Genomic DNA, 22,002 nt, shown 5'->3' on the forward strand with positions numbered 1-22,002 from the left:
ATTTAGCATTAATACTGGATGTGCAGATGATGATGTGCAAGTAGAGACACTGGGGTGCAAAAGAGCAAGAGGGTAAGTAATAATATGGGGATGAGGTAGTTGGGTGTGCTATTTACAGATTGGCTGTGTACAGGTACAGTGATTGGTAAGCTGATGCTTAAAGTTAGAGAGGGAGATATAAGACTCCAGCTTCAGAAATATGTGCAACTGTGTATAATGAGTGTGTCTGTTTATGAGTGGATGAGTGTGTGTATCACAGGTGGCTGATGGCACCTTAATTGGGAATGATGGGCTCATAGTAATGACTGGAACGGAATACTATGGAGTGGCATCAAACATGGTTTCCATGCATTTGATACCATTCCATTCTCTCCATTTCAGGTATCATTATGAGACATTCTCTTCTCACTAGCCTTCTGTTTGTGTATTATGGAGGGAGGCTGGTAAGGGAGTAATTGGTACTGGCATATAGGACATTCAGAAGGTGAGGATGAAACAGGGACAGAATCATCTGCAGTCTCCTCTGTAGCTCTCCTCACACCCAGACCGACTGAATATAGGGAGCCACCAGACAGTGCAGCCAGAGCCAGCCACTCAGGGCTATTTCACAAGCTGCTGAGAGATGTAGCGTGTTGGAAAAACCATATCAGAAGTTTATAAGCAAGTGACCATTCTTGTTTGTTTGACTGCCCGTCATCATGATTGTAAAGTTGACTTGAAAGACCTGCATGAAAAACACAAGGACTACTAGTTTGACTTTCAGCACAGGGATTATACATTGTTATGTGACTGTAGATATACACAAGGAAAATGTTTGAAATAATGTCTAAATAATGCTTAAATAATGAGTGTTTAGATGGGATGGTCTATAACTTTTATGTCCTAGAAATCTAGCTTTCCCTGCTGGACTGAGCCTTGATAGCCCATTAAAGGTCGACACTTCCACCTGGTGGTAAGAAAGTGAAACTGCATGCGCTATCTGACAGTTAAGAAAGAAAGGAGGCGGAGCCCTCTGGAATGATGAGGAAGGTTGTGTTGTCAACAACAGAACGTGGGAAAATTGTAAAATAAAAGACGAGCATTTTAGTGGTGTAAACTGACATCAATTCTAAGGTATGGTTTTCAATATTCATATTTCCTACTCAGTTTGTGGTTCTTGTCAACGTTAAATCAGATATAGCCACAGAGGGAGCTAGCTGTTTACTTTAGCTAGCTAGCTAGTAACTATAGCATCCAATAATCCATCGGTTGCAGCAGCTCGAAAAGAGCTTGCCCGATTGCCTACACAGCACGCATCTATTATCTGTTCCCGGTAAAACATTTAATATCCGACCATGTGGAAAAGTTTGACCCCAGGGAAGCACACACAAATTATTTGACATAGCTACTAAACATTGCTTGGTAACGTAAAGCGAACGTTAGCTAATGTTTTTAGCTAGCTACGTTAACACAGCACCCTAACCAGGGATACTAAACTGTCCGGTGTTTCTAGATGTCTAGTATGAAATATAACCTATAATTAATTACAATATGAGTTAAATCGTTTTCCTTCCAAAAAACAAATTGCAATTATGTAGCGTATCCGGGCCCTGTTGCGGATGTATTTTCGTTGTTTAAAATAGTAGAATATAAAGAGTGTTTAAATTATCCCAAAACAATTTATCCATTCACCTGCAAGTAATGGTTATAAAAAGCGCCATTCCCGTATTGTTTACTGCGTTTCCCGGAATTGGAAGTTGATCCATTTATCAAAAAAATGTCAGCCTGTTTTAAAGGTGAACTATGCAGAAACAAACAGGACTCGGCAAAGCGAGGCTCCACTTGATGGAAAATCTGTCTCCCTCAAGCAGTTGGTGTTTTGTCGCCCACCAAGCAAGGAGTTTTTGTATAGAGATCAATGAGATTGTTGAATTTGATCAACAACAAAAAACAAATGGCTTATTTGCTATTTATATCGGAGTTGTCTCACAAGGCTATGCATATTCATGGGATGAGGCTGTTTGGGGGGAGAGAAGTATCTTGTCAGTATATCCATCATTTTTTGGCAGAAATCGCTCTGCCATTTCCTGTGTTGCTAAATTTCTAATAGTTTGCCTGATTTCGGTATATGTGACAAAACAAGCATAGAGAGTGTAGAGAATCATTGTACCATCTAAACCATTGTGAAATATATTTTCAATAACTGAAAATATAGTATTTAGAACGGGAAGCATAGACATAGTTCACATAGGACATATCCACCACTTCTTAGACTGTCTTTCAAGGGAATGAGAGGCCTATAAACTCACATTTTCTATTTGAATTTGGTAGGGTTGCCTAAAAAGTTAGATATTGCAGCTTAAAGTAACTGTCCAGTGAAAACATTGTAACACTACAAAATGTGGAAAAAGTCAAGGGGTGTGAATATTTTTTGAAGGCTCTGTAGCTAGCTAACATGGAGTAAATCCATTTTAATTCAAAGCTGCCCAGTTGACCTATTTTGCATACCCCACCATACCATTATACATCCATGTCTTAATCACTGCAAAAATCACATTTGAGATTTATATAATTTAAAAGCTTACAAACGGGGTTGTCAAACTATTTATTTGTCTGTGTGTGTATATTATATATATATATATATATATATATATATATATATATATATATATATACACACACACAGTACCAGTCAAAAGTTTGGACACACCTACTCATTCCAGGGTTTTCTTTATTTTTACTATTTTCTACATTGTAGAATAATAGTGAAGACATCAAAACTATGAAATAACACATATGGAATCATGTGGTAACCACAAAATAAGTGTTAAACACATCAAAATACAGCTTTGCACACTCTTGGCATTCTCTCAACCAGCTTCATGAGGTAGTCGCCTGAATGCATTTCAATTAACAGGTGTGCCTTGTTAAAACTTAATTTGTGGAGTTTTTTTCCTTCTTAAAGTGTTTGAGCCAATCAGTTGTGTTGTGACAAGGTAGGGGTGGTATACAGAAGATAGCCCTAGTTGGTGAAAGACCAAGTCCATATTGGGCTCCCGAGTGGCGCAGCGGTCTAAGGCACTGCATCTCAGTGCTAGAGGCGTCACTACAGACACCCTGGTTCAAATCCAGGCTGTATCATAACCGTCCGTTATTGGGAGTCCCATAGGGCGGCACACAATTGGCCCAGCGTCGTCTGGGTTTGGCTGGTGTAGGCCGTCATTGTAAATAAGAATTTGTTCTTAACTGAATAAAATGTATTTATTACCTCAAATAAGCAAAGAGAAACTTCAGTGCATCATTACTTTAAGACATGAAGGTTGCTGCAAAGAAACCACTACTTAAGGACACAAATAATAATAAGAGACTTGCTTGGGCCAAGAAACAGGAGCAATGGACATTAGACCTGTATAAATCTGTCCTTTACACGGAACCCAAACCTGCTGCGCGAGTGCGCTATCGTGCATACATTTATTTTGTCCACCCACACCAAACGCGATCACGACACGCAGGTTAAAATATCAAAACAAACTCTGAACTAATGACATTAATTTGGGGACAGGTCGAAAAGCATTAAACATGTATGGCAATTTAGCTAGTTAGCTTGCACTTGCTAGCCAATGTTAATTTGTCCTATTTAGCTAGCTTGCTGTTGCTAGCTAATTTGTCCTGGGATATAAACATTGAGTTGTTATTTTACCTGAAATACACAAGGACCTCTACTCCGACAATTAATCCACACATAAAACGGCCAACCGAATCGTTTCTAGTCATCTCTCCTCCTTCCAGGCTTTTTCATCTTTGAACTTATATGGTGATCTCATCTAAACTTTCATAGTATTACCACGACAACCTGCAACAAAGTTCGTCTTTCAATCACCCACGTGGGTATAACCAATGAGGAGATGGCATGTGGGTACCTGTTTCTATAAACCAATGAGGAGATGGGAGAGGCAGGACTTTCAGCGCGATCTGTGTCAGAAATAGGAATGACTTCTATTAGACGCTCATTGGCGCAATAATTGAATAACATGGATTTCTAAATTTGGTCAGCATGTTAGTCTGATGAGTCCAAATTTGAGAGTTTTGGTTTCAACAGGTGAACGGATGATCTTCGCATGGGTAGTTCCCAGCTTGAAGCATGGAGGAGGAGGTGTGATTGTCAGGGTGTCCTTTGCTGGTGACACTCAGTGATTTATTTCGAATTCAAGGCACACTTAACCAGCATGGCTACCGCAGCATTCTGCAGCGATACGCCATCCATCTGGTTTGCGCTTAGTGGGACTATAATTTGTTTTTCAACAGGACAATGACCCAACACACCTCCAGACTATTTGATCAAGAAGGAGAATGATGGAGTGCTGCATCAGATGACCTGGCCTCCACAATCCCCTGACCTCAACCCAATTGAGATGGTTTGGGATGATTTGGACCGCAGAGTGAAGGAAAAGCAGCCAACAAGTTCTCAGCATACGTCGGATCTCCTTCAAGACTGTTGGAAAAGCATTCCAGGTGAAGAGGTTTGAGAGAATGCCAAGAGTGTGCAAAGCTGTCATCAAGGCAAAGGGTGGCTACTTTGAAGAATCTAAAATCTATTTGGATTTTTTAAAACACTTATTTGGCTACTACATGATTCCATATGTGTTATTTCATAGTTTTGATGTCTTCACTATTATTCTGCAATGTAGAAAATAGTAAAACAACTGTTGGAGAAGAAAGTAAAAGTGCAATATGTGCCATGTAAAAAAGCTAACGTTTAAATTCCTTGCTCAGAACATGAGAACATATGAAAGCTGGTGGTTCCTTTTAACACGAGTCTTCAATATTCCCAGGTAAGAAGTTTTAGGTTGTAGTTAGTTATTATAGGAATTATAGGACTATTTCTCTCTATACGATTTGTATTTCATATACCTTTGACTATTGGATGTTCTTATAGGCACTTTACTATTGCCAGTGTAACAGTATAGCTTCCGTCCCTCTCCTCGCTCCTACCTGGGCTCGAACCAGGAACACATCGACAACAGCCACCTTCGAAGCAGCGTTACCCATGCAGAGCAAGGGGAACAACTACTCCAAGTCTCAGAGCGAGTGACGTTTGAAACGCTATTAGCGCGCACCCCGCTAACTAGCTAGCCATTTCACATCGGTTATACCAGCCTAATCTCGGGAGTTGATAGGCTTGAAGTCATAAACAGCCGAAGAGCTGCTGGCAAACGCACGAAAGTGCTGTTTGAATGAATGCTTACGAGCCTGCTGGTGCCTACCATCGCTCAGTCAGACTGCTCTATCAAATCATAGACTTAATTATAACATAATAACACACAGAAATACGAGCCTTTGGTCATTAAAATGGTTGAATCCGGAAACTATTATTTCGAAAACAAAACGTTTATTCTTTCAGTGAAATACGGAACCGTTCCGTATTTTATCTAACGGATGGCATCCCTAAGTCGAAATATTGCTGTTACATTGTACAACCTTCAATGTTATGTCAAGTATTATGTACAATTCTGGCAAATTAATTACGGCCTTTGTTAGGAATAAATGGACTTCACACAGTTCGCAATTAGCCAGGCGGCCCAAACTGCTGCATATACCCTGACTGCTTGCACGGAACGCAAGAGAAGTGACACAATTTGCCTAGTTATAAGAAATTCATGTTAGCAGGCAATATTAACTAAATATGCAGGTTTAAAAATATATACTTGTGTATAGATTTTAAAGAAAGGCATTGATGTTTATGGTTAGGTACATTGGTGCAACGACAGTGCTTTTTTCGCAAATGCGCTTGTTAAATCATCACCCGTTTGTCGAAGTAGGCTGTGATTCAATGAGAAATTAACAGGCGAGGCATCGATTATATGCAACGCAGGACACGCTAGATAAACTAGTAATATCATCAACCATGTCCAGTTAACTAGTGATTATGTTAAGATTGATAATTTTTTTATAAGATAAGTTTAATGCTAGCTAGCAACTTACCTTGGCTTCTTGCTGCCCTCGTGTAACAGGTAGTCAGCCTGCCATGCAGGCTCCTCGTGGAGTGCAATGTAAGGCCGGTGGTTAGAGCGTTGGACTAGTAACCGGAAGGTTGCAAAAACGAATCCCCGAGCTGACAAGGTAAAAATCTGTCGTTCTGCCCCTGAACAAGGCAGTTAACCCACCGTTCCTAGGCCGTCATTGAAAATAAGAATGTGTTCTTAACTGAGTTGTCTAGTTAAATAAAGGTGTAAAAAAAAAAATCTGGCAAATTGGTGTCCAAAAATACCGATTGTTATGAAAACTTGAAATCGGCCCTAATTAATTGGCCATTCTGATTAATCGGTCGACCTCTAAAATATATATAAAAAAGAAATAACAGAATAGTTTGACAACACTGTAAGATTTTCAATTATATAAAACTCAACCGTTTATCTTTTCCAGTGCTGAAGACATGGATGTCTCATGGTATGGTGGGGTATGCAAAATGGGTCAATTTGAGCACCTTTATCTCCTGAATGTTTTGGCATTCATGTCCAAAAACAATCTTTCTGACCACTTCTTCCATGGGAAAACATGTATGCAAAGTTTTGTTTAAATTAAAAGGGATGCTGTGAAAAAGTGATTAAATTCAAATGCATTTACCCTACGCATAGTCTTTGGATGTGCCCACATTCTCTGTCCATGATGTCCCTTATTGATTTGATTTTTTTTACTGTTGTCCCATTAGTTTAAGCAATTTTCCAACCTTTGTCCACAGTGATTTTGGCTTATTGACACAGAGGGGACCATGGGGAACACTAACACCGGTATGGGTACGGGACACAGGCGGGACAGCCGCGCCAAGGAGGGCGACAGGCCTAAAATCCTTATGGACAGTCCAGAGGATGCTGATATGTTCCATGGAGAGGACATCAAGGTCAGTTTTACAGGAGTGAACCTCTGTAATTATGTAGGGTGTCCAACCACTCTGCCCCAGAGAAAACGTGCTTTGGTGATAAAATGTAACTTCCTTATGTTTATAAAATACATTTTACCAAGACAAATATGATTATTCATGTTCTGAATCGTTCAAGTGGGGTCGTTCTCTATCATATCATTAACATTCTATCCAAAAAGACAGATTTCGTAACCTAATACATCCGATAATAAGCACCGAGCTCTGTTGACAGTGGTGCAGGTTTCTCGTAACAACTGTTGAGGATTTTACATTTTGTGGTCGTCGTCTTCAAAGTTATTTCAGTGGGTCTTAAAAAGCTAATTTAGCATGACATGAGCTGAATGAAATGTAAAAGGCTTTGAAAATAAAAAGCTGGGTATAAGCTCAGTGCTCTGTTGACATTTCACAGAGAGACGCTTGTTTTTGTGAGAAATATTCGAAAAAGAACGTGAATCTTAAATAAAATACTACATATCATGTGTCCTATCCATCTTACCTCTATTGTTTTATGTTCTGTGGATTGTCAGGTAGACAGTAGCCTTAATTCTTGCACAGAACCCCGCCTAGCTGACTTGATGCCATTTTTCGAGATTTATTACCACTTTTTTTCTCTGTCCTCCATTTAGTCACCCTGTAGGATGCCAAACTAATTCTGTCTGTCCTTCAAGGGTAAAAACTTCAATAACTTTTGAATGGATTATGATGGAGACATTAGGTTTGGACCAGTGGTTTTCTTAGAGGATTATCTACAGTATTAACATAGTATTTTACCCATTGGTCAAAACACACAGAGAGAGACTTGTCTCTCCCTCTTCCCTTGTCTCCTAGGCTCCACTAGAGAAAGAGGAGTACCTTGCATGGCGGCAGGACCTGGAGGCTGATAAAGGGCCCACACTGGACCGCCCCACTGTGTTCCGCTGGACTGGAAGCGGAAAGGAGGTCTTTCTGTCCGGATCCTTCAACAACTGGGCCAACAAGATCCCCCTAACCAGGAGGTGGGTTAGCAGCCATGAGAAGGGCATCATACTTATAACACTATTGTTGACCTGCCTTTGGTGCAATTCACACAGTTTTGTGAGTGAATATACACTGAATGTACAAAACATTAGGAACACCTGCTCTTTCCATGACATCGATTGACCAGGTGAAAGCTATGATCCCTTATTGATGTCATCTGTCAAATCCACTTCAATCAGTGTAGATGAAGACCGGTTATCTTCTTGACGCACGGATCCCTTTAGCGGGATCATTTTCATCAACAACCGCTTAAGAGCGCCAAATTCAAAAAAATTGCAAAAAATATTTATATTCATGAAATCACAAGTGCAATATAGCAAAACACAGCTTAGCTTGTTGTTAATCCACCTGTCGTGTCAGATTTTGAAAATATGCTTTACAGCGAAAGCAATCCGAGTTTATCGATCACTAGACAAAACATTAAGAACACCTAGCAGCCATGTAGATTGGTCACGAAAGCCAGAAAAGCAATAAAATGAATCGCTTACCTTTGATGATATTCGGATGTTTGCACTCACGAGACTTCCAGTTACACAATAAATGTTTATTTTGTTTGATAAAGATTTTTGTTATATAAAAAAAACTCAATTTGTTTGGCGCGTTATGTTCAGTATTCCACAGCCTTAGGCATGTCATCAAGGCTTGACGAAAATTCCATATAGTATGCGTAAAGATCGTAGAAACATGTCAAACGTTTTTAATAATCAATCCTCAGGTTGTTTTTAACATCAATAATTGATAATATTTCAACCGGACTGTAAACTATTCAATACTGGAGAGAAAGAAAATGTCGAGCAACCATTGTCGCGCGCAAGAACTAAGGGAGGGACATCCGTCTATCCACTGACGCGTTTTGATAAATCTCGCTTATTTTTCAAAATAAAAGCTTGAAACTATGTCTAAAGACTTTTCACACCCTGAGGAAGCCACAGGAAAAGGAATCTGGTTGATATCCCTTTAAATGGACGAAAGGCAGGCAATGGAACAGTGATTTTTCAAAATAGAAGTCACTTCCGGGTTGGATTTCCTCAGGTTTTCGCCTGCAAAATCAGTTCTGTTATACTCACAGACAATATTTTGGCAGTTTTGGAAACTTTAGAGTGTTTTCTATCCTACTCTGTCAATTATATGCATATTCTAGCATCTGGACCTGAGAAATAGGCAGCTTACAATGGGAACGTTATTTTTCCAAACATAAAAATTCTGCCCCCTAGCTTCAAGAGGTTATAGAAGGATTTTTAAGGCTTGAGACAATTGAGACATGGATTGTGTATGTGTGCCATTCAGAGGGTGAATGGGCAAGACAAAAGATTTAAGTGCCTTTGAACGCGGTATGTTAGTAGGTGCAAGGCGCACTGGTTTTAGTCTGTCAAGAACTGAAACACTGCTGGGTTTTTCACGCTCAACAGTTTCCTGTGTTAATCAAGAATTGTCCACCACCCAAAGGACATCCAGCCAACTTGACAGAACTGTGGGATGCATTGGAGTCAACATTGGCCAGTACCCCTGTGGAACACTTTCGACACTTTGTAAAAGGGGGTGTAACTCAATATTAGGAAGGTGTTCCTAATGTTTTATACACTCAGTGTATACTGTATGTATGCCCTTACTGTTTATTTTATTTTAAGGGGGTAGATCAGCTTTAAAATTACAGATAGATTGTGGTCAGGTGATTGTGGAGGCCAGTTCATCGTATGCAGCACTGCATCACTCTCCTTCTTGGTCAAATAGCCCTTACACAGCCTGGAGGTGTGTTGGAATATTGTCCTGTTAAAAAACAAATGATAGTCCCACTAAGCGCAAACCAGATGGGATGGTGTATCGCTGCAGAATTCTGTGGTAGCCATGCTGGTTAAGTGTGCCTTGAATTCTAAATAAATCATGACAGTGTCACCAGCAAAGCACCCCCACACCATCACACCTCCTCCATGCTTCACGGTGGGAACCACACATGCGGAGATCATCCATTCACCTACTGTGCAACTCACAAAGACACAGCGGTTGGAACCAGAAATCTCAAATTTGGACTCACCAGACCAAAGGACAGATTTCCACCGGTCTAATGTCCATTGCTCGTGTTTCTTGGCCCAAGAAATTATCTTCTTATTGGTGTCCTTTTAATAGTGGTTTCTTAGCAGCAATTAGACCACGAAGGCCTGATTCACACTGTCTCCTCTGAACAGTTGATGTTGAGATGTGTCTGTTACTTGAACTCTGTGAAGCATTTAATACCTCTGCAGCAGAGGTAACTGTGGGTCTTCCTTTCCTGTGGCAGTCCTCATGAGAGCCAGTTTCATCATAGCGCTTGATGGTTTTTGCGACTGAACTTGCAGGAACTTTAAAATTTCTTTGAATTTTCCAGATTGACTGACCATCATGTCTTAAAGTAATGATGGACTGTCTTCTCTTAGCTTATTTGAGCTGTTCTTTCCATAATATGGACTTGATCTTTTACCAAATAGGGTTATCTTCTGTATACCACCCCTAACTTGTCACAACACAACTTATTGGCTCAAACGCATTAAGAAGGAAAAATATTTCACAAATAAACTTTAACAAGGCACACCTGTTAATTGAAATGCATTTCAGGTGACTACCTCATGAAGCTGGTTGAGAGACAATTTGATTTGAATTCTTCAGCCATACCTGAGACCAAAAACAAGCTACATATGGACAGTACCAAAACATATGATCTGATGATTCTGTCTATTCGTGGCAAAATCTTCAGAGCTGGGATGGTTGTATCCCCCATATATATAACATTATATATGTTGCAAGAGTTTTGTAAAATCATTTAAATTGAATAACTCTTAGGTTTTGAATCCAGCATCCTTTTGTGTATCAGTTCATAAACCATGTGCCATGGAATCGGTACGTCGAAAATCTCTTCCCAACTATTTTGCAATCTATACAACACAGCTGTCAATTCTTTGGTCCTTAAATGAAACTGGTATACATTTTATTTATAGCAGTTTTCTTTAACCAATTATGTTCTTCAGGGCCGACAGACAAGTCCCTTAATTTCTCCCCCTTTCACTTTCCTCCTCCATTTTTGTGGTAATGCTGCAATCAGTTGGTTGTAATTTTGGACAGAGCAGACATTTCCATATTAAAAAAAATATATATATATAAAAAATCAATTACTGTATTTGAGTTTAACTATATTTGTTGTAATATTTGTTCTGTCTTTTCTGGTGGATTAAACTGAAATTGCAACCAACTTTCTATGGCTTGTTCTAAAAATAGTGATATAGTGATACATTTTTAGTAGTGATACATTTTTAAACAAGTGAGAGGTTGTAATCTGAATCAAGGGAAAAAGGCCATTCTTGAACACTGGGTGAGCCATTCTTACCTATCTGCTAGAGAACCAGTTTGGATTTATGTATAGTTTTTGTATGAATGAAGACCTTTAGTGAGAGGTCTAATGCTTTAATATTTAATCATTTCTGCCCCCAAATTCATAACGCTTAATGTTAGTTTGTTCTCTATTTCAGTCAGAACAACTTTGTGGCAATTGTGGATCTGCCTGAAGGGGAGCATCAGTATAAGTTCTATGTGGACGGAACGTGGACCCATGACCCAGCTGAGGTGAGCAGCGTGTTTTTGGGACCAGAACGACCTCTGTTTTACATGTTGTAATGGCTTTATAGGAACAACTGTCTACTCAGCTATTTACACAGGCATACGGGAGTGAATGACTGTAACAGATTTGATGTTTATGAGTTCTCTGTTTGATTGCTGGTTTTGTGGTCCGCCAGCCTGTTGTAACCAACCAGCTAGGCACAGTCAACAATGTCATCCAAGTGAAGAAGACTGACTTTGAGGTGTTTGATGCACTTATGGTGGACTCACAGAAATGCTCTGATATGTCAGGTCAGTGTCAAGGTCAGTATCCATAACGTGTTCATCCATTCAAGTTATGCTACTGTATTGGAAAATGTCTCCATGGTGTTAGAAAGTTAGATTTCAACTTGCAATAGCAAAATATTAACTAGACAAATCTTGGTGTTCGCTCTCCCATTGTATTTATTAACTTGCCCCTCCTCCCATCTGTTTGTGAGTTAGACCTGTCCAGCTCCCCTCCCGGACCGTACCATCAGGACCCTTACATACCCAAGCAGGAAGAAAAGTTCAAGTCTCCGCCCATTCTCCCACCTCACTTGCTACAGGTCATCCTAAACAAGGACACAGGAATCTCTGTGAGTACAAGACGCTAACAACTGAATCCAAACCCTCATGGGAATATCAATGATGAAGACATGAGAGCTATTCAAGTCATTGACAGTAATGTGCATGCACTGGAGTAAGATGTATTCTCTCTCCCTCTTCAGTGTGACCCTGCATTGCTCCCAGAACCCAACCATGTCATGCTCAATCACCTCTACGCCTTGTCCATCAAGGTAAGACCACAGGGAGATCAGAAAGATTAAATCAAAGCCATGGAGCCTTAGTAGATTGATTCAACGTCTGCAAGAGGTAACAGAAGGACTCCCAGAAGAGTTGCTTTTGGAGAGGTGAAGGGAAATGTCAAGTATGTGCTAATGGAGTTGTATATTTCTCTCTCTCTCTCCTCTCAGGATGGTGTGATGGTGCTTAGTGCGACTCATCGCTACAAGAAGAAGTATGTCACCACCCTGCTGTATAAGCCGATCTGACCAGAGGTCTATGGCGTCTCTGCCTTTGCACCGCAGACACCACAGCTTCTCACAGCACAGCCTCCAGCATTACACCTGTACATATCTCAGTTTTGAATTATTTCTATCACCCCAATCCTCCTCAGTCTGCCTTTCCTCTTGTTCAATGACTGCCATCCCATTTGCTGATCGCCAACCTTGCTTTGTTATAGACATAGAGGAGTACTAGGTAGCAGAATAGTTACGCATAGGAAGGATAGAGACGTTTTGGGGGTGGTGGTGAATTCTGACTGATAATACGTAAGGGTTGTGTTGTGGCCTGTGCTTAATGGCAGGAGGTCCCTTCATCAGACAAGAACAGGAAATAGTAGAACAGGAAGTTGTAGGTAAGATGCAGTATCATGGAAAACCATACAGTGTTTGATTTTGGATGGATGCCCCAGTGTTGCTGTACAGTAGTAATAATCATTGATTTTGCCAGTGGAGATTTTTTCCTGCCTTTTTATTGTGATTTTCTCTCCAGCCTCTGTTACTTGCCATTTGGCCAGTGTGCCTGGTCTTTGGATCATTATGCTTCACCAGCTATATCAGTTTGCGTATCAGTGCACATGTTTTATTTAAATAGTAGTAAGTTAAGTAATCATTAGATAGTGCTGTGTATATTTTCTAAATGACTATATATGGTCAAAACACCTCCCCTACATGTGAATCCAAGGGACCAACTCAGTGGGGTGACAGACAAGCAGAGTTGGAGATGGATTAATGAGGCTGAAGCTCCTTTGACATCCTTGTTAATGTAACCCTCTTGGACCATGATGTGTACATTTTTCTCCTTTGTTTCCAGATTTCTATCCCAATAAAGATAATTGATTTTATAGCATTCTTATTGTGTGGTATCTCTGAAATAAAGGGTTTACCAGCATGGATAGGAATACAACTCTTGTAGATGGGCATAGCCCCTTGACTATCAATTTGAGTGTCACATATGGAAGATCTAATCAAAATGTATTCCTCCCCTTTGTTTGATTTGATTTCCACAGTATTCGTTGAACCAAAATATTGTGAATCTATTGAAGTGTTATATTAGTATTCTTTCATGTTCAAGTAATAGGTAACATTTTGTTGGGGCATGGCCCTATTAATCCTAGGAGAAGGAGCCAGATGGCATTCTAAAAGTGTGAAGACGGCAATATGTCTGAAAAAAAAAAAAATCTTCCCCAATGCAATATGAACATTTCTTTCCTGGACATGTTTTGGGGTGAAAAGGATAGAGACCTTGAAGAGAGTGATGGCAGGAGTACACACAGCACCACTTTCCAGACACATATTTCTCACCATGTCTTTCCCCATACAACCACAACATATATGTTTAATCTACATGAGTATAAATGTGTGATTTTGATGTATTGTTGCATCAACTTTAAAAAAAAAACACAAAGCATTTGGTCAACTAGTAATGTAATTCTTTGGTTTGCCCTGAGCTCAATTGCAGTGAAAGTTGTCATATGTTTGGTGGAAATTCAACAACGTTACCTCGTCTTCTTATCTAGTAGTGTGTCCGTTCGTTGTGTCATGCCATGTTATCTCAAAGCTATTCTGGGAACACATCTGCCTGAGTCAGAGTGTCTGGGATACTTTAAATTCACTAAAACTACTGTACTTTATCTCGTACAGTACCTTTCGAATAAATGTATATCAATCCAATCAAACTTGATTGGTCACATACACATATTTAGCAGATGTTATTGCGCGTGTAGCGAAATACTTGTGTTCCTAGCTCCAATAGTGCAGTAATATCTAACAATACACACAAATCTAAAAAGTAAAATAATGGAATTAAGAAATACTAGGATGAGCAATGTCGCAGTCCAGAGTGTGTGTGTATATATATATATATATATATATATATATATATATATATATATACACATACAGTTGAAGTCAGAAGTTTACATACACTTAGGTTGGAGTCATTAAAACTCGTTTTTCAACCACTCCACAAATTTCTTGTTAACAAACTATAGTTTTGGCAAGTCGGTTTGGACATCTACTTTGTGCATGACACAAGTAATTTTTTCAACAATTGTTTACAGACAGATTATTTCACTTATAATTCACTGTATCACAATTCCAGTGGGTGAGAAGTTTACATACACTAAGTTGACTATGCCTTTAAAACAGCTTAGAAAATTCCAGAAAATTATCTCATGGCTTTAGAAGCTTCTGATAGGCTAATTGACATAATTTGAGTCAATTGGAGGTGTACCTGTGGATGTATTTCAAGGCCTACCTTCGAACTCAGTGCCTCTTTGCTTGACATCATGGGAAAATCTAAAGTAATCAACCAAGACCCCAGAAAGAAAATTGTAGACCTCCACAAGTCTGGTTCATCCTTGGGAGCAATTTCCAAACGCCTGAAGGTACCACATTCATCTGTACAAACAATATTAACACCATAGGGCCACGCAGCCATCATACCGCTCAGGAAGGAGACGCGTTCTGTCTCCTAGAGATGAACATACTTTGGTGCGAAAAGTGCAAATCAATCCCAGAGCAACAGCAAAGGACCTTGTGAAAATGCAGGTACAAAAGTATCTATATCCACAGTAAAACGAGTCCTATATCGACATAACCTGAAAGGCCGCTCAGCAAGGAAGAAGCCACTGCTCCAAAACAGCCATAAAAAAGCCAGACTACAGTTTGCAACTGCACATGGGATCGTACTTTTTGGAGAAATGTTCTCTGGTCTGATGAAACAAAAATCGAACTGTTTGGTCATAATGACCATTGTTATGTTTGGAGGAAAAAGGGGGAAGCTTGCAAGCCAAAGAACACCACCCTAACCGTGAAGCACGGGGGTGGCAGCATCATGTTGTGGGGGTGCTTTGCTGCAGGAGGGAGGTGGTGCACTTCACAAAATAGATGGCATCATGAGGGAGGACAATTATGTGGATATATTGAACAAACATCTCAAGACATCAGTCAGGAAGTTAAAGCTTGGTTGCAAATGGGTCTTCCAAATGGACAATGACCCTTAGCATACTTCCAAAGTTGTGGCAAAATGGCTTAAGAACAACAAAGTCAAGGTATTGGAGTGGCCATCACAAAGCCCTGACCTCAATCCTGTAGAAAATTTGTGAGCAGAACTGAAAAAGCGTGTGCGAGTAAGGAGGCCTACAACCTGACTCGGTTACACCAGCTCTGTCAGGAGGTATGGGCCAAAATTCACCCAACTTATTGTGGGAAGCTTGTGGAAGGCTACCCGAAACGTTTGACCCAAGTTAAACAATTTAAAGGCAATGCTACCAAATACTAATTGAGTGTATGTAATAAAAATAAATAAATAAAAGCTGAAATAAATAATTCTCTCTACTATTATTCTGACATTTCACATTCTTAAAATAAAGTGGTGATCCTAACTGACCTAAGACCAGGGGAGTTTTGCTAGGATTAAATGTCAGTAATTGTGAAAAACTGAGTTTAAATGTATTTGGCTAAGGTTATGTAAACTTCCGACTTCAACATTATATACACACTACCATTCAAAAGTTTGGGGTCACTTAGAAATATCCTTGTTTTTGAAACAGATTTTCTGTCCATTAAAATAACATCAAATTGATCAGAAATACAGTGTAGACATTGTTAATGTTGTAAATGACTATTGTAGCTCCTATCTACATAGGAGTACAGAGGCCCATTATCAACAACCATCACTCCAGTGTTCCAATGGCACGTTGTGTTAGCTAATCCAAGTTTATCATTTTAAAAGGGTAACTGATCATTAGAAAACCCTTTTGCAATTATGTTAGCACAGCTGAAAACTGTTGTACTGATTAAAACTTCTTAAGGCTAGGGGGCGGTATTTTCACGTCCAGATGAAAAGCGTGCCCAAAGTAAACTGCCTGCTACTCAGGCCCAGAAGCTAGGATATGCATAGTATTAGTGGATTTGGATAGAAAACACTTTGAAGTTTCTAGAACTGTTTGAATGATGTCTGTGAGTACAACATAACTTATTTGGCAGGCGAAACCCCGAGGACAAACCATCCAGGAAAAAAAAGAATTTGAGGTCACTCTCTTTTCAATGGGTTTTCAATGGAAATCTAGAATTCAGTTGCTTGCAGTTCCTATCGCTTCCACTGGATGTCAACAGTCTTTAGAAATTGGTTGATGTTTTTCCTTTGTGTAATGAAGAAGTAGCCCTGTTCAGAATGAGGGTCGAGTGAAGTGTACTGTTTGATAGAGGCGCGTGACCTAAAAAGCCCCCTCCACTTTGTTTTCCTCCGGTATTGAACGCATTTTATCCCGTCTTAAATGTAATCGATTATTCACGTAAAAAAATACCTGAAGTTGTATTAGGAAAGTTGTTTGAAATGTTTGGACAAAGATTACAGGTAACTTATGAGATATTTTGTATTCATGTTGTGCTTGTTGGAACCAGTGTTTTTCTGGATCAAACGCGCCAAATAAATGGACATTTTGGATATATAATCACGGAATTAATCAAACAAGGACCATTTGTGATGTTTATGGGACATATTGGAGTGCCAACAGAAGAAGCTCGTCAAAGGTAAGGCATGAATTATATCTTTATTTCTGAGTTTCGTGTCACGCCTGGCGGGTTGAATTATGATTGTCTGTCTTTGATGGGGTGCTGTCCTCAGATAATAGCATGGTTTGCTTTCTCCGTAAAGCCTTTTTGAAATCTGACACGTTGGCTGGATTAACAACAAGTGTAGATTTAATTTGGTGTATTGCATGGGTGATTTCATGAAAGTTTAATATTTATAGTAATTTAATTTGGATTTGGCGCTCTGCCATTTCACCGGATGTTGTCAAATCGATCCCGCTAAAGGGATTTGATCCATAAGAAGTTTTAAAGAAGCAAAAAACTGGCCTTCTTTAGACTAGTTGAGTATCTGGAGCATCAGCATTTATGGGTTTGATTACAGGCTCAAAATGGCCAGAAACAAAGAACTTTCTTCTGAAACTCATCAGTCTATTCTTGTTCTGTGAAATGAAGGCTATTCCATGCGAGAAATTGCCAAAAAACTGAAGATCTCGTACAACACTGTGTACTACTCTCTTCACAGAACAGCGCAAACCGGCTCTAACCAGAATAGAAAGAGGAGTGGGAGGCCCCGGTGCACAACTGAGCAGGAGGACAAGTACATTAGAGTGTCTAGTTTGAGAAACAGACACTTCACAAGTCCTCAACTGGCAGCTTCATTAGATAGTACCCACAAAACATCAGTCTCAACGTCAACAGTGAAAAGACAACTCCGGGATGCTGGCCTTCTAGGCAGAGTTGCAAAGAAAAAGCCACATCTCACTGGCCAACAAAAAGAAAAAAGGGCAAAAGAACACAGACACTGGACAGAGGAACTCTTCACTGTTGACATTAAAACTGGTGTTTTGTAGATTTCCATCGGTCTAATGTCTTGCTTGTGTTTCTTGGCCCAAGAAAGTCTCTTCTTATTATTTGTGTCCTTTAGTAGTGGTTTCTTTGCAGCAATTTGACCATGGAGGGCTGATTCACACAGTCTCCTCTAAACCGTTGATGTTGAGATGTGTCTGTTACTTGAACTCTGTGAATAATTTATTTGGGCTGCAATCTGAGGTGCAGTTAACTCTAATTAACTTATCCTCTGCAGCAGAGGTAACTCTGGGTCTTCCTTTCCTGTTGCAGTTCTCATGAGAGCCAATTTCATCATAGCGCTTGATGGTTTTTGCGACTGCACTTGAAGAAACTTTCAAAGTTCTTTACATTTTCCGGATTGACTGACCTTCATATCTTAAAGTAATGATGGACTGTCATTTCTCTTAGCTTATTTGAGACAAGACAAGCTCAGTTATGTCTGTCTGGACTGGACTGTATGTTCTCCTGCGATCTCAGGTGCGGCTGGAAGCAAGGCACCTAACCCCAATCGCTCTGCATAAGACCTTCTGCTAAATGACTAAAATCTCAATCTCAGACATGACCATATGTGTCTGGAAAGAGGGGCTGCATGTTCTCCTGTAAACAGTATCTGCCAAAATGTCTACTACTGATTTGTCTTGGAGTTACAAGTAATATAAGTAGACCCTATTTCAGAGATTTACTGTAGGTCCAGAACTTCACTTCTTCTTATTGGCTGACATCATGAACACCCTCCAAGCAGTTTTCCTTGTGGCTTTGGGCCTCTCTGTTGGTGACTAGCAGCTTCATACGATCTAATTATAATCGGGCATGTTTACCTGCAACAGTTTCAATTCCATGTTGTCATGCATAAGTCTCGATCATTATCATCATCCTTGTTAGCATCATCCAATATTTGTGAATATGTTAAATGTATTCAATGGATGAAGAAAACAAGTAAAGGGGTCAAATCTTAATATTTATATTCATCTGATCTGACCCATCCCTTATCATCTTTCTTATAGCCCAAGCAACCAACCTTAACGACAGGACCCTGTGGCAGTTCAGAAACATGATCCCCTGCACCATGCCTGATAGTTGGCCTATCTTGGACTACACTGACTACGGATGCTACTGTGGCAAGTGAGGCTCTGGACCCCTGTGGACGATCTGGACAGGTCAGGGGTTAAGGGTCAAGGGACAAGGGTTGGGAATATGGCAATAGTGTTAAAACCATTCCAGTCCACGCACATTCTATCCCAACCACTAATGAATCTATGTTGAATTGACATCAATGAAGGTTTTGCTTTAAAGTGTTGTTTCTTTGTTACTTATTGCTGCCACCAAAGTACTGACCAAAGTATTGCCAGTGTGTGTTATTCTGATATTGTCTCAGAGTTAGTGTGTTCTATGGTATCATCCAACGGGTGCTGTGAGGTCCATGGCAAGTGCTACAGTACAATGATGCCATGCAGCACAATGAATGTTGGGCCATCGTTGACAATCCTTACACCGAGTCCTATGCCCATGACTGTGACCAGAGCCTCAGAAAGGTCACTTGTTGCTCCAAAGAGTCCCCTCCCCTCTCACCTCATACACGACAATGATTAGCGATGTACTGCATTATTTATAGTACTGCTCATGGTATTCATCACACTCTTTACCTTGCTCTTTCCATGTCACTCTCTTTCTCTACCCTCCTTATTGTTCTTTCTCTCACATCCTCAGGCAACAATGACGGTTGTGAGAAGTTCTTCTGCGAGTGTGACAGGAAATAAGGCCCACAGAGGACCCTGCTCCTCCTGGATAGACCTGCAGCCATCACACAACATAGTTCAGATAGCTCCTTCACAGTGGTGTAAATTACTTAAGTGAAAATACTTTAAAGTCATACTAAAGTCGTTTTTTGGGGTATCTATACTTTACTATTTATATTTTTGCCAACTTTTACTTCACTACATTCCTAAAAGAAATTATGTACTTTTTACTCCATACATTTTCCCTGACACCCAAAAGTACTCGTTACATTTTGACATGAAAATGGTCCAATTCAAACACTTATCAAGAGAACATCCCTTGTCATCCCTACTGCCTCTGATCTGGCGGACTCACTAAACACAAATGCTTCATTTGTAAATTATGTCTGAGTGTTGGAATGTGCCCCTGGCTATCCGTGTAATTTAAAAAAAAAAAAGTTTGCTATAAGAAATTTGAAATGGTTTAGAATTTTACTTTTGATACCTACAGTAAGTACATTTGAGCAATTCCATTTACTTTTGATACTTAAGTATATTTAAAACCAAATACTTTTAGACTTTTACTCAAGTAGTATTTTACTGGGTGACTTTCACTAGAGTCATTTTCTGGTATCTTTACTTTTACTCAAGTATGACAATTAGGTAGCTCCAGGTAGCTCCTTGTTCAATTGCTTTCCCCCGCTAAAACCACCTTATCTTTTCAAGTCACGACTTTTGAGTTGAATCTATTTGGTTGTCAGCTATTGATGTTACCTGTTGTGTCCTATATCTGGTTGTGACCTACCAGCAAGTAACTCGCTCCTACCAGCCAGTAACTTGCAACCTACCAGCCAGTAACACACTTCGTTCTACTGTACTCTTGGATTTATTTATATTTGAGATTGTGTGGATGATAAACTAAGTAACAGATGAAACTTAATAAAGATTGAGAAACTCGCACTAGTGTCACTGTCTCTCTATTTGGATAACTGTCCACTATGGAAGTAAAGAAAGAGGGAGGCAAAGAGATTATAATTCAAACAGGGCCCAAATATTGTACTCTGCAGGCCAACATTCAACCCCCCAGTAGAGGGAACCAATGTTTTCATATGTCCTACTAGTGATAAGTCCTGCACTTTGAGAGGAATATGCACAACATATTTGAACACCTGCCAAACTGTGGAACGCAATGTGACCAGTTCTCTGTTTGTCTGCTCAGGCCCTTCTCAGGTGTGCTGCTGACAAAAGAGCTCACAGACAAAAGAGCGTTCCCCCTCTTCCTCTTGTCATGGTGAAGAGCAGCAGCAATAAGCGACAGAAAAACTTCACACAGCAACATAAACCCTCTGTTTAGCGAGTGGTTCATAAATGTTAGTAGCATTCAGGTGGGACAACACTAGACTCAACATGGGAGCTTTCAGAATGGCACTGAGAAGCAGACTGGTTGGCGGCAAATTACTGGCCTGCATTTTAGAAAAAGACCACCGACTGACATTTCATTGGGAGAGCTTTACACATGTCCAGACATTTTAACTTGGCATACTTATTGGGTAATATGTAGTGTTTCTGTTCTTCGGAACAGCATGTGCCGCTTCATTGTGGGGTTGGACCTTGGAACATTCCACAACATGTAGGTCTACCTGTACCAGCCTGCCAGAACAGCCTGGTCTCAGACGTCAGACGTCAGACGGAACACAGTAAATGTAAATCCAGGACTCTCAAATTAGTATGATACCTGTATGTTATGTTTGGTTACATAAGACATATGGTTACCTTAAGGCAAAATCTAAAGTGGGGTGATTGGTCGAGGTGGATGGGTGGGCAAATATAACACAAGTTTGAATCTCATCACGGACAACTGGGCCAATTGTGTTCCCCCTCATGGTTCTCTCTGACACAGCCCGGGATCAAACCCGGGTCTGTAGTGATGCCGCAAGCACTGCGATGCAGTGCCTTAGACCGCTGTGTCACTCGGGTTGCCCACGGACAACTTTACCATTTTAGCAACTTTTCAACTACTTACTACTTTTAGTTACTTTGCATTTAGTTAACCCTTCCCCTTCCCCTTCCCCTAACCATTTAACCTAACTCCTAAACTTAACCCCTAGCCAAGCTAACATTAGCCAGCTAGCTATTTGTAACATATCATACATTTTTCAAATTCATAACATATAGTACGTTTCGCCAAGTCATAACATATTGTACGTTTTGCAAATTTGTAACATATCATACGAAATGGCTGATGGATATCCACAAATGAATACATACCGTACGAAGCATATATCCTACTAAATGGAGTGTCTCGGATTTACATACA

At 40.0% G+C, this 22,002-nt stretch overlaps 1 protein-coding gene and 1 pseudogene across 3 annotated transcripts; both read left to right on the top strand.

Annotated features, from left to right (window-relative positions):
• The first annotated feature begins 999 nt into the window (after nucleotides 1–999).
• Nucleotides 1,000–13,432, top strand: prkab1a (protein kinase, AMP-activated, beta 1 non-catalytic subunit, a). Of its 3 annotated transcripts, XM_038970396.1 has the most exons (9): nucleotides 1,001–1,113; nucleotides 4,753–4,811; nucleotides 6,719–6,877; nucleotides 7,727–7,893; nucleotides 11,413–11,506; nucleotides 11,677–11,803; nucleotides 11,984–12,117; nucleotides 12,250–12,318; nucleotides 12,496–13,432. In XM_038970396.1, exons 3-9 carry the CDS (start codon nucleotides 6,749–6,751, stop codon nucleotides 12,571–12,573), a joined length of 798 nt encoding a protein of 265 aa, XP_038826324.1. In that variant the 5' UTR covers nucleotides 1,001–1,113; nucleotides 4,753–4,811; nucleotides 6,719–6,748; the 3' UTR covers nucleotides 12,574–13,432. The 3 variants fall into 3 exon arrangements, with proteins under 3 accessions (XP_038826323.1, XP_038826325.1, XP_038826324.1); XM_038970395.1 differs by lacking the exon at nucleotides 4,753–4,811 and having other exon boundaries at nucleotides 1,000–1,113; XM_038970397.1 differs by lacking the exon at nucleotides 4,753–4,811 and having other exon boundaries at nucleotides 1,000–1,113; nucleotides 11,677–11,791.
• Nucleotides 13,433–18,693: 5,261 nt separating this feature from the next.
• LOC120025484 lies at nucleotides 18,694–19,727 on the top strand (annotated as a pseudogene).
• The last annotated feature ends 2,275 nt before the right edge of the window (nucleotides 19,728–22,002 follow it).

The sequence above is a fragment of the Salvelinus namaycush genome, chromosome 31 (assembly GCF_016432855.1).
Source record: "Salvelinus namaycush isolate Seneca chromosome 31, SaNama_1.0, whole genome shotgun sequence".
In the NCBI taxonomy this organism is placed as follows: domain Eukaryota; kingdom Metazoa; phylum Chordata; class Actinopteri; order Salmoniformes; family Salmonidae; genus Salvelinus; species Salvelinus namaycush.

Coding starts and splice junctions, on each gene's coding strand:
- prkab1a (XM_038970395.1), top strand. CDS start 6,749: ATGGGGAACACTAACACCGGTATGGGTACGGGACACAGGCGGGACAGC. Junction 7,894..11,412: donor AAGATCCCCCTAACCAGGAG/GTGGGTTAGCAG, acceptor TCTCTATTTCAG/TCAGAACAACTTTGTGGCAA. Junction 12,319..12,495: donor TCTACGCCTTGTCCATCAAG/GTAAGACCACAG, acceptor CTCTCCTCTCAG/GATGGTGTGATGGTGCTTAG.